Source organism: Gekko japonicus, unplaced genomic scaffold (assembly GCF_001447785.1).
Source record: "Gekko japonicus isolate JY-2015 unplaced genomic scaffold, Gekko_japonicus_V1.1 scaffold2050, whole genome shotgun sequence".
Taxonomy (NCBI): domain Eukaryota; kingdom Metazoa; phylum Chordata; class Lepidosauria; order Squamata; family Gekkonidae; genus Gekko; species Gekko japonicus.
Genome location: NW_015167113.1, coordinates 27,797 through 39,656, shown reverse-complemented (window position 1 = coordinate 39,656; position 11,860 = coordinate 27,797). Strand labels below are relative to the sequence as shown.

At 54.7% G+C, this 11,860-nt stretch overlaps 1 protein-coding gene across 1 annotated transcript in view; it reads left to right on the top strand.

The window, feature by feature from the left end:
- The window catches only part of SSPO (SCO-spondin), a 184,388-nt gene that overhangs the window by 169,452 nt on the left and 3,076 nt on the right, over window positions 1-11,860 (top strand). Inside the window, exons 98-106 of the mRNA XM_015412955.1 lie at window positions 166-282; window positions 1,170-1,308; window positions 2,304-2,506; window positions 6,793-6,954; window positions 9,392-9,519; window positions 9,611-9,762; window positions 10,846-10,892; window positions 11,130-11,294; window positions 11,640-11,848. Of these exons, the coding sequence (XP_015268441.1) occupies window positions 166-282; window positions 1,170-1,308; window positions 2,304-2,506; window positions 6,793-6,954; window positions 9,392-9,519; window positions 9,611-9,762; window positions 10,846-10,892; window positions 11,130-11,294; window positions 11,640-11,848 (1,322 nt within the window). The remainder of the gene's footprint in view (window positions 1-165; window positions 283-1,169; window positions 1,309-2,303; window positions 2,507-6,792; window positions 6,955-9,391; window positions 9,520-9,610; window positions 9,763-10,845; window positions 10,893-11,129; window positions 11,295-11,639; window positions 11,849-11,860) is intronic.

The following is an 11,860-nucleotide window of genomic DNA, read 5'->3' as shown; positions in this document are numbered from 1 at the left end:
GGCTCCCCCCCCCCCAATGAAGGCTGGTTGTCCCCCCCCCCCGCTTCTCCCAGGGAAGAAACGCCTTTTCCTTCCCTCCCCCAGGCAATGTTGTAGGAGCAGAACTAATCTGATGGCCTCCACCAGCCCCACTCCAACATTGTAATGGTCTTGCTTTGATCCTAGGAGAGGCGTGTGAGGATCGGGGCAAGGTGCATGACCCAGCCTGTGCCAATGGCTGCCCCCGGAGCTGTGTGGACCTCTGGGAGCACGTGGAGTGTCTGCAAGGAGAATGCAAGCCAGGTACCTCCCCTCCCCCCCCTCCCAAGGCCCCCCTCTGTGCTGCGCTGGCCACTCCAGGCCCTCAGCTCTCCCCGCTCAATCTATTCCCTGTCTGGCGCTTTCGACAGGGAGGTGGCACTTGACAGCCTCCAGCCACCCATTCCCCTTTCCCACGCCCCCAGGAAGCATTTTCTCTGCTGCATCCTTCCTTCTCTCCCTGTCCAGGCCACCTCCACTGGCCGCCTTTTGTCCTTTGCACCCAACAGCCAGAGGTCCTCGGAGGTTGGGTAGAAACCACTCACAGACCTACTTTTTCGCTACAGCTAGGGTTGCCAAGTCCCCGCTGTATGTACAGCGGGGGACTCCAGTGCTGCTCCGGGAGTGCGCACACGTGCGCCGCAACCACGTCACCCGGAAGTGACGCAACCACGTCGGGCATGCCGGGAGCGGGGCCACAATCATCCGAGGGAAAACCATAGAGTTTTCCCGCGGATGACTGCGCCCCCGCGCCCGATGCGACTGCGTCACTTCCAGGTGATGTGCTGACGCCAGGCACATCACATGCTTTGGGGGTGGGGTTCCCCCAGGGCCCGATCCGCCAGCAGCAGGTAACGGGCCTCTGGGGCGGGGTTTTCCCCGCCCCCCGGGGGGACTTGGCAAGCCTAGCTACAGCTGCCGTAGCATCCTGGGGCAGTGAGCTCCACAGGGCAATTGTGAAACAGATGGGGAAATGGCTCCTACCTTTGAGGTGCATCCAGGAATGGCACTCAAGACTTGGCAGTTTGAAAGCAATCGGTGGCCACCGCCTTCGTGTTTTCCTGATTCCAAAGACCTTCACGTTGAACGCCATGGGGAGGGGCACTCCTTCATGCCTGGCTTATCCCTCACCCGCCCTCTGCCCTCTCTAGGCTGCCACTGCCCTGAAGAGAAGCTCCTGCAGGACGGGGTGTGCGTGCCGGTCCCCACATGCCGCTGCGGACTCCCTACAGCCAACGGCACCCTGGAGTACCTGCCTGGGCAGGCTGCCAGGCTGGAGTGTCATAACTGGTAGGTGCCCTGCCAAGAGACCATCCGCACCCTGGGCCTGGGTGGGGACCATCACGCTAAGAATGCAACAGAACCACAGAGGTTAAACGAAGCTCTGTTCTTACAGCAAGAACTGAGGCACGGCGCCTGAAATTCTGTTCCAGGTGAAAATTCAGGACGGTTTAAAAGAAACTGTGGGTAAATCGACTTGCCAAGCAAGAACATGCTGTTAGGATTCCAGAGGGGTGGCCGCCGGGCAAATCGGTAGCAACAAACTAAAGAGGATTCTTACGCCACCTGTGTTGCAGAGGGCAGTTGAGCTACTCTGCAGGGGAAGATTTCTGGCGGTATGGGCCTGACCCGGATAGCCCAGGCTAGCCCGATCTCGTCAGATCTCGGAAGCTAAGCAGGGCCGACCCTGGCAAGGACTTGGATGGGCGACCTGCAAGGAATGCCAGGGCCGGGTCACAGAGGCAGGCAATAGCAAGCCACCTCTCTGAAACATCCAAGCCCCAAGAGGGGTCGCCAGAAGTCAGTCAGGAACTTCCAGGCATACAAACACACACACACACACACACACACAAAATATTCAGCAACAAAAAAAGATTTCTGGGAGTATGAGCTTTTAAGAGTCAACACTGTCATTGGGTTTCTGAGGAAGGGATCTCTTGGACTCTCAAAAGCTAACGCCCTGAAAAGTGGGAGAGGCTGGGACAGGGGGAGGGGCCATCCCACGCCGTGAATCTGGGGTGCTGTTAAGAGTTGTGAGTCAGCGGCCTGAATTGGATTGGTGGGCTGTATGACTTAGGGGGCAGGGGAGGTGCCGGCACCGGGATTTTCCACCCCACGTGCAACAACATCGCATACCATTTATGCTTTTTATAACTGGAGATTTTAACGCTTGAACCCATCCGTTGCAACAGAAGCTCCCAGCGCTTCAGCCAGGTGGCTGGTGAGCCCAGAAGGGGTCTTGTAAAGATCTGGGAGTGCCACATTCACATGTCGTTCCTCTGCAGCACCTGTGTGAACGGCACCTTTGAGTGTCCGGAGCAGGAGTGCCCATCCTACGGAGAATGGTCCCCTTGGAGCCCCTGCTCAGCCAGCTGTGGAGGGGGGAGTGCCCTAAGACACCGCCCTTGCCACGAGAGCCCCGGAGGAGCCCCCTGTGCTGCTGAAGACATGGAGGAAGTGGCCCAGTGCACCCCACAGCCCTGTCCTGGTGAGTTCTGTTGTACATATTAGATTCCATGTCAAAAATGAAGTCAAATGAGGAGGAAGTTCTTGTATTTTATTGTAATGAAATATGGAAAACAGTTAGGCCAAAGGACCCATCAAAACTGATTCCTTTCTTCTCAGCATAATCAGGAAACATGCCTCAATTAATAGGAAAACAATTAGACCAAATAGTTAACCAAAAATGGACAACTTTCTTCTTTTTCTTCTTCATCTTCTTCTAGAGCATATTCTGAACATATTCAGGAAATACATGATATTTTATACATGGACTGACATCATCATCATGGGAATAATATTCAAAAGGCATAATTGGTTACAAAAACTTTTACATAAAAATCTCCTTATTGGTCAAATGTAAGAAAGGTGTGTCTATGCAATAGTGCCACATATTTACTTGACATGACCTAAGGCATATCGGCTCAAGCTTGTTCTTACCCAAGCAAAAGTATTCATTACTGATACGAGACTAAAATCTTATCTGACCCAGACATTGAAAGGTTTGCCCTAAGAACTACAGAATCATGAACTTTGTACCTATTATGTTGTCTGCTAACAATATCAGACCTACAAGAGGAAAGCCTTCTAACAGGCCTTTCTAACATCCTAATAAAATATTACTTAAAGAATAAATCTATAAAAACCAGAGAAATATGAATATGAACAATCAAGAAGGAAAAACCTATATATGAAAATCTTTATATTCCCATTCATACTACAGTTCCAGCCTCCCATCTTTATGGCAAGCGAATGCTGATTAGGGATGGGCATAAACCTAACCACAAAGCAAAACTAGTCATGAATTTAGCGCTGCGCATGGTTCGCGGACAAAAGTTTGTGACAGGTCGACCGTCACAAACTTCCACGAACTTTTAAAGCAGTTTGTGGTGGTTCATGGATGGAGCAGAATGCAAAATTCATTATGAATTTTGGTCTGTTTAAACCCCTGCTCTCTGTTCCCTGCAAAAGCCACAGAAACAGCTGAGTTTCTGCCCCATAACTGCAAAAGCCACAGAAACCCTTGGCTCAGCTGTTTATCGGGTTTTTTGCAAACCCTGTTTAAAGAGACTGCAGTCCTTTTCAACGGGGTTTGTGGGGGCCGTGGACCAGGAACCACTTCAGTTTGTGAACAAACCTGGTCTGGTTTGGTTCATGTTTTGATTCATGGTTCGAAACCAAACACTAAACCTTTGTTTGGTTTTGGATTTCTTTGTTAGGTTTAGTTTTCTTTCCCTTTTTTGTCCCTGCTTGATTCATGGTTCGGCCATGAACCACTGCATTTTCCTGGTTTGTGCCCATTTCTAATGCCGACCCCAAGGCCCTGGCAATGCAGCTGGTTCCCTGGCCTCTTGACTATAATTTTATTTATTTAAAACAATTTTAGCCACCTTTCTTCCTTGCAGGACTTAATGCAGCTTACAATGTAAATAAAACAGCAATTATTTAAAAATGCATAAAAGACCACAATTCAAAACCGCCAGTTAGGACTACCAATAAATAAAAAGCTAAACTAGTCAAATGCAGTCTTTAAAAAAACTGCCTTCAGCTGCCTCCTGAAGATCAAAAGTACAGGGGACGGGAGTTTGTTCCATAATCATGGGGCTGCTACCAAAAAGGCCCCTGTACCGAGGCCTCCCACTTTGCAGGTGAGTAAAGTTCTTAATATGGAGCTGTGGTGGCTCAAGTGGTTAAGACACTGAACTGCAGGCTGTGGAAGGTCAGTAGTTCAGCAGTTCAAGACCCGAGTGTGCCGCATGACGGAGTGAGCTCCCATCTCTAGTTCCAGCTCCTGCCAACCTAGCGATTCAAAAGCAAGAAATTGCAAGTAGATATATAGGTACCACTTCAGTGGGAAGGTAACAGCCTTCCGTGCGCCTTGTTGTTTAGTCATGCTGGCCACATGACCACGGAAACGTCTTCGGACAGTGTTGGCTCTTCGGCTTGGAAACGGAGATGAGCACCGCAACCCTAGAGTCGGATTCGACTGGCTTTTGAGCAAGGGAACCTTTACCTTTACCTTTAAAGTTCTTAATAGGGTATCTTGTGGCTGTAGCCTTCACTCCACAGACACGATCCACGCACTGTCCTTGCCCTGATACACTGATGCTGTGTCGACACACTGAATGCTGTTACTGGAGCCCCCGTCCCTCCCCCCCCGGCAAGACAGAGTACCTCTTCCCCATTACATGGGCTGTGTATTAAAAGATCCCACCATGTGTAGATAGGCAAAATTCTGCACCCCAGAACTGCAAACTCCACCATTTTCCAATGAAGCCAACTCAGCCATTGCACACCGGGCAGCACAATGTACAAGACCGCAGGTGAGGGTTTCTCCAGGTGCCATTGAGTAGCAGGCACTTTCCCATCAGCTCAGGGGGTCTGAATCCCTCCTGTGCTTCTTCTATTATTTATTTATTATTTATTAATTATCTTTATACCCCACCCATCCTGCAAACAGGCTCATAAGAACATAAGAGACGCCAATGTTGGATCAGGCCAAAGGCCCCTCCAGTCCAACACTCTGTGTCACAGTGTGGCCAAAAATACCAGGTGCCATCAGGAGGTCCAGCAGTGGGGCCGGGACAGTAGAAGCCCTCCCACTGTTGCCCCCCCCAAAGCACCAAGAAGACAGAGCATCACTTGCCCCAGAGCCCCTATCTAGACCTTGTGGCTAATAGCCACTAATGGACCTCTGCTCCATATGCTTATCTAATTCCCTTTTGAAGCCGTCCATGCTTGTAGCCGCCACCACTTCCTGTGGCAGTGAATTCCAAGTGTTAATCACTCTTTGGGTGAAGAAGGACTTCCTTTTATCCGTTCTAACCCGACCGCTCAGCAATTTCATGGAGTGCCCACAAGGAGTTCTTGTATTGTGAGAAAGGGAGAAAAGTACCTCTTTCTCTACCTGCTCTTTCCCATGCATAATCTTGTAATCAGGGTGGCTAGCAAGAGCGGTACAATGTACCTAACTGGCATAGCCATAACATTTAAAACTATATAAAATACAACTAACTCATATCACATAATGACATAAAAATTAACAATAAAATGCTCGCAGTGCTGACAAATTAGATGGCCCCCAATCCTCTCCTTCCAGACATGAGACCGAGGCCTTTTCCACAAAGTTTGTTTGCCCTGTGTTCAGGGCTCCTGGGAGTTTTCTCCGCAATTCCCCACAGCTTCATGGTGCATTCACAGACCACCTGGGTTTCCCCCAGCTTTTCTCCAATCTTTCCCACTAAGTTTTGGGAAAGTTCACAGCAAAGCTTGGACGGCTGCCCTGTGGGGAGGAAAGTCCAGATTTCCCCAGTCCCACCAACTTGAACACATGAAGCTGCCTTCTAGAGAATGAGACCATTGGTCTGTCAAGGGCAGTATTGGTTGCCTACTCTGACTGGCAGCCGCTCTCCAGGGTTTCAGGCAGAGAAAGCTCTTTCCCCTCACTTCCTGCCTGGTCCCTTTCACCTGGTGATGTTGGGGATTGAACCTGGGAACCTGGGACCTTCTGCATGCCAAGCAGGTGCTCTGCCAATGAGCTTTGGCCCTTCTCCATGGCTCTCCAGGGTCTCGGGCAGAGGTCTTTCCCATCACCTATTAACCTGGTCCCTTTTACCTGGTGATGCCGGGGATTGAACCTGGGACCCTCTGCATGCCAAGCAGGTGTTCTGCCGATAAGCCACATATCGACGTACACATATAATGGCCAGTCACAATGTCAAGGACCAATAAAACATGAATGGGGCAGGGAAACTGCAGGGAGCCCCCTGTCTGGGAGCCCCATAGCTGCTGCCCTGTATTGGCTGTGCCACAGGGACTTCGGGCTTCCAGAGGAAAACATCGCCAGCCTCCCCCCCCCCCCATGCTCTGGGTGTTCCAGGGAATGCAGCTGACTGCTGACCCTTGACCGGAGTGCTCCTGACACATATGAAGCTGCCTTCTACCGAGTGAGACCACTGGCCCGTCAAGGGCAGTACTGGCTACTCTGACTGGCAGTGGCTCTCCAGGGTCTCAGGTTAGAGGTCTTCCCCTCTTACAATTTGGGGATTGAACCTGAGATCTTCTGCATGGCAAGCAGGTGCTCTACCACTGAGCCACAGCCCCTCCTCAGTACTGCCTTGTCCGGCTTCTACATCCAAGCCTTACACCGCTCCTGGGGGCAACTGAGCACCACATGTCACGCGGGCTAGCATCCTGCCACCTGCCGTCGACAGGCCTTGGGGAAAGGAGGGGGCCGCAACGGCACCACCCCTGACCCTTTCCCTTCCTTTCCAGGGGCCTGCCTGCTGAGCGAGTGGTCCGCGTGGAGCCCCTGCAGCGCCAGCTGTGGTGGAGGCACGTCTGAGAGGAGCCGCAGCCCGGTCTCCCCCCTGGGGGACCCGTGTCCCTCCCCGCTGCTGCAGCACCAAGCCTGCAACACACACAACTGCACCCCAGGTGAGCTCCCCCCACCCCCCGGGAGGCAGCCCCATGCCACTCTGGGGCAGTTGCTCTGTCCACCAAGAGGAGGCAGGAGACATGTCTGGGACGTGCCTCAGGGCCCAAGAGGGCAGAGACAGTCGCCTGTTCCATGTTGACGTGGAGGAGTCGTATTCCTTGAAATCCTTCATGTGAGGCAGTCCCTGCAATGTAGGGATTCATGCTCTGTCCCACTTTGCACCCAAGTTGCCGTCGTTGGGTTGGGAAGTGCCTGGCGATGTGAGGGTGGAGGCTGCTGAGGTTGGGGTTCAGGGAGGTGAAGGACTTCCATCGGGGTTTCATGCCACAGAATCCACCCTCGGAGGCATCCAGTTGCTCCAGGGAAACTGGTCTCAATCACCTGGAGATCGGTCGTCATTCCAGGAGCTCTCCAGGCCCCTCCTGGAGGTTGGCACCCCTACTTTGCACTGGAGTGGATCTGTAGTCTCAGGAACTCCCAGCAATGCTCCCTCTAAGCCATGGAGTCTTGTGAGCACAAATCCTACTTTGTGAGCTGCTGGCATTAAAAGTTGTGAGCCAGCGATTGGGCTCCTGCATAAAATTAGTTTGCTCTGGAGCCCCATCCTCCCTGAGCTAAGACAAAACTGTGTGAGCCAGAGGCTAAAAAACTGTGAGCTAGCTCACATCAACTCAGCTTAGAGGGAACACTGACTACTAGCAGCCTCTCCTGAACGTGTCCTCTTTGCTCCAGTCCACATCCTGGGAAAGTGAGCTGGGGAATGAGCCCTGAGCGGCTGCCTGCCAGGGCCCGGCAAGCAGAGGCAAAAGGCTGGAAGCCTCTGCCTGGCCTTGGAAGGATCGTCTCCGCTGGCTCAGATGGGTGCAGCACGCAGCATTCGTTCAGCACTGGGCTTCAGCACCGAGGGTGGGACTTTGGCCGCATTCTCCAACTACAGCAGTTACATTTGAGTTATCACCTTTGTGAATATTATCTGGTTGGGAGCCCGTTTATGTGGATCGTCATACACCGGACTGTGAACCCTTCATGGGTCCATGATAATCATGTGAAATTGTCCTTTTTTGTGACATGATACATGGACTGACACAACAGACACAATTGAAAAAGATTTTGAAACGAGCTCACATCCGGAATCCTTGTCTCATTTGGTGTAGTGTTTGGTGTTGTGGTTAGGAGTGCGCGGACTCTAATCTGGGAGAACCGGGTTTGATTCCCCACTCCTCCACTCGCACCTGGCTGGATGGCCTTGGGCAAGCCGTAGTTCTGACAAGAGCTGTCCTTGAAAAAGAGCAGTTTCGGTCAAGAGCTCTCTCAGCCCCACCTACCTCACGGGGTGTCTGTTATGGGGAGGGGAGGGGAGACGAGTTTGTAAGCCGCTCTTAGACTCCTTTGGGTAGTGAAGGACGGGGTACAAATCCAATCTTCTTCTTAATGACTAATGTGTATTATTGATTCCACGACTGTAGACAGAGTCTGGAGCCACATTGCTGATGAAGACATTTACAATGTCTCTATAATGGTTTCTACGCTGATTTGGATTATATGGCTCCTTCAAAGTTATGAGCCGGGCTTCATTTATGATTTTTTGCTGTATCTGTTGTAACACTGATTGTTATATTCATTGTCTTTTAGACATTTGGTAACATTGTTAATAAAGTTTCTATTTTAGGGCTACACAGTGTTTATACTCCCTTCTACTGAGATGGGCAGGGTCGCCAGCTCTGGGGCTCTGGGTTGGGGAATCCTGGGGGATCCGGAGGATGGCGCCTGGGGAAGGCAGAGGCTTTTTTTGGGGGGGCAGTGTTCCCGCTAAGCCGAGTTAGTGTGAGCCAGATCACAGTTTCTTTAGCCTCCGGCTCACACGCTTTTGTCCTAGCTCAGTGAAAAGTCCTGGGTTCGATGCATGGAGGACTCGGACTACGACATGGGTTCAGACGCGTTTATTGTACTTCACAACAAGACAAGGAATAACGGCCCTGCAAGGCCAACTATATACACTCCCACCCGGCACACCTCTGTCCCCATAGGAGGGTTTGAATTCCCCATCAAAGTTGGATCCGAGGTCCCCTTCGTATTTGGGGACCAAGCTCCTGCTTTAGCTGCGGACCCCTGGTGGCGGTCCATGTACATAACACTCAGGAAGGAGGGCTCCAGAGCAGACTAACTTATGCGGTAGTGAAATTGCTTGATCACAACTTGAATGCCCAGGAGCTCAGAGGGTAGGATTTTTGCTCGCAAGACTCCACCGTTTAAGAGGGAGCTCTGGAGGAGAGGGGCCTCAGGAGAGTGTCCAAAGCTGCCGTTTTCTCCAGGGGAACTGATGTCTGTAGTCTGGAGATGAGTTCTGGTTCTGGGGGGATGGGAGGTGGGCGGAGAGGCAGGCTGGACAACCCCCCTCTGACCTGTCTGTCCCCCCCTCCTCCCCCACCATGCCAGAGTGCCCGGGGGTCCAAGTCTTCAACACCTGTGCCAACGCCTGCCCACAAGCCTGCTCGGACCTGCGCCCAGAAACCCAGTGCCTGCAGGAGGGGTGCCAGCCCGGCTGCTCCTGCCCCTCTGGCCAGGTGAGTGCGTCTGTATTGCCCGCCCGGCGGGGCACACACCTGCTGGCCCTGCCGTGGGCCCTCCATATCTGAGCCTCCTCTTGACCCGCAGGTGATGCAGGACGGGGCGTGCGTCCCCGCGGAGGCGTGTCGCTGCTCCCTCGGCCCGGCCTCGGCCTTGCCCTGGGCTGCCAACCTGTCGCAGGAGGAGCAGGCCAAGGAGTACCCGCCTGGCACGGTCATTCAGCACGAGTGCAACAGCTGGTATGGGGGGGGCGAGTGAGGGGCCCTCACAGTAAACCAGTCAGGCCCAGGGAGGGAGGAGCCCCGGGGAGGGGGGTGAAGGGAGGGGGGGCACCCCCCAGGAATTCCTCCTTGCTGCAGACAGAGGACGGCTGGCCTCGGAAGCCTGACTGGCCATACGCTGCTTGTCAAGAGTTCAGAACCACCCCGAAACAAAGGTAGAGGTGCCAACTCCAGGTTGCAGGATCCCTGGAGATTTGGGGGGGGGTGAATCCTGGGGAGAACAGAGTTTGGGGGAGGGAGGCCAGCAGCCGCTTCCCCCAGGGGAACTGATCCCTGGAGACCAGCTGGGTTTCCAGGAGATCTCCAGGCCCTGCCTGGAGGTTGGCTACCCTATGCAAAGGTAAGGCCGATTCCTGGCCCTGCAGAGACTTTTTCCTTGAGAGAGTCCTGTTGAAATAAGTGGACAGTGCAATAAGGGGACGTCACCAGAGTCACACAGCTCCCCACGATGGATGCAGCGCTGCTTGCTGCTGGTGGCCGAGCCGCTTGGAACCAGTCTGTACACAGACATCGGCAGGCCCACCTCCCCCTGGACTCACCTGGCACTGACTCCGCACAGAGGGGGCAGCTCTTCTACCCTTTCCCTCTCAGTAGGGAGGGTGGGGCGGAGGAGGGACACTCCCAGACCTTCCCTTTCTGGCTCCTCCTGGAGGCACCAGATCCGGTAGCCGGCTCTGGTTGGGGGGGGGGGGGGGGGGTTCCTGAAGGCCTGTCGGTGGTGCCTGGGGAGGGGAGGGACTTCGGCAGGGTCTGATGATGCCATCGAGCCCAGGCCTTCATGTGGGGTCCATTTCCCCGGAGACCACTCCTTGAGGGGCCGCGGCTCAGTGGCAGAGCCTCCGCTTGGCACACAGGAGGTCCCAGGTTCAATCTCCCGCGGCATCTCCAGCTAAAAAGGGACAGATCCCAATAAAGACTCGGCCCGTTCTGTCCCGGCGTGGGTCGGAGCTTGAGCTCCCCTGGTGCGCCTGTCCCACCCGGACTGCAAGAGCGTAGGCGGCCGGGCTTCTCTGCTGGGCCTGACTGTGGTTGTCTTTGCAGCGTCTGCCGTAACGGCACCTTCACCTGCAGCCAGGAGCCCTGTGATGGTGAGTGTCCCCCGAGGACCCCACCCTCAGCCTCCCCTTGCCTGCCCCCAAAGGCTGCCTGTTGGACTCCCTTCCTCTGTGACCCCCCTCCCCCCCCCACGTCCTGCAGCCTCCTTGCAGAGGGAGGGGGGGCCCTGGCCTGTTGGGGGGGGCACTGACTGCGGGAAAGGCAGCCCGGATGGAAGAGGACGGTGTCCTGAGGGGTGGTGTCTCCCACGCCCCTCTCTCCTCCCGCAGTGCCGTTCATTTGGGCAGAATGGTCTCCCTGGTCGCCCTGCTCTGTGACTTGTGGCCCCGGAGAGCAGACCTCCCGGCGGCACTGGCTGCAGCAGCGGCTGTTTGGCGGCACTGAGTGTGAAGGCCACGCCGTGCTCCAGCAGCCTTGTTCCCTCCCAGACTGTGGTGAGAGAGAGAGAGGGCGTGGCCTTCTTCTCCCAAGGGCGGCCAGCTCTGGCTTCGGAAACGCCTGAAGATTTGGGGGTGGCACCGGCTGGGGAGGGGGGGTGTTTGGGGAGGACGGGGTTAGCTGGGACAGAGTTTGCTCTCCGGGTTCCTCCGGGGGGGATTGACTTCTGCCCTCTGGAGAGCAGTTGAAATTCCAGGAGGACCCCAGCTCCCACCTGGAGGTTGGCAGCCCCTGCTTCTCCCCCTTGGCCACCAGGCCCCTGTGAAGGGAGCAGGAGGAAGCCTGCCAGCAAGAGCGGGAAAGGGTGGTTGCCAACTCACGCGGATCGCTCTCTCATGCAGCCTGCCCTGACGGAGAACTCTGGCTCCAGCCCGACTCTGCCGGCCGGTGCGAGCGGAGCTGCTCCCAGATCTACGAGGACCCCCCGCAGAACTGCAGCAGGGGAGCAGAGGGGGGCTGTGCGTGCCAGCCCGGGCACTACCGGAACGGCAGCGGGCACTGCGTCGTGGCCGCACACTGTGAGTGTGAGCACGGAGGCCGGGTTTACTCGGTGAGTGTGCCC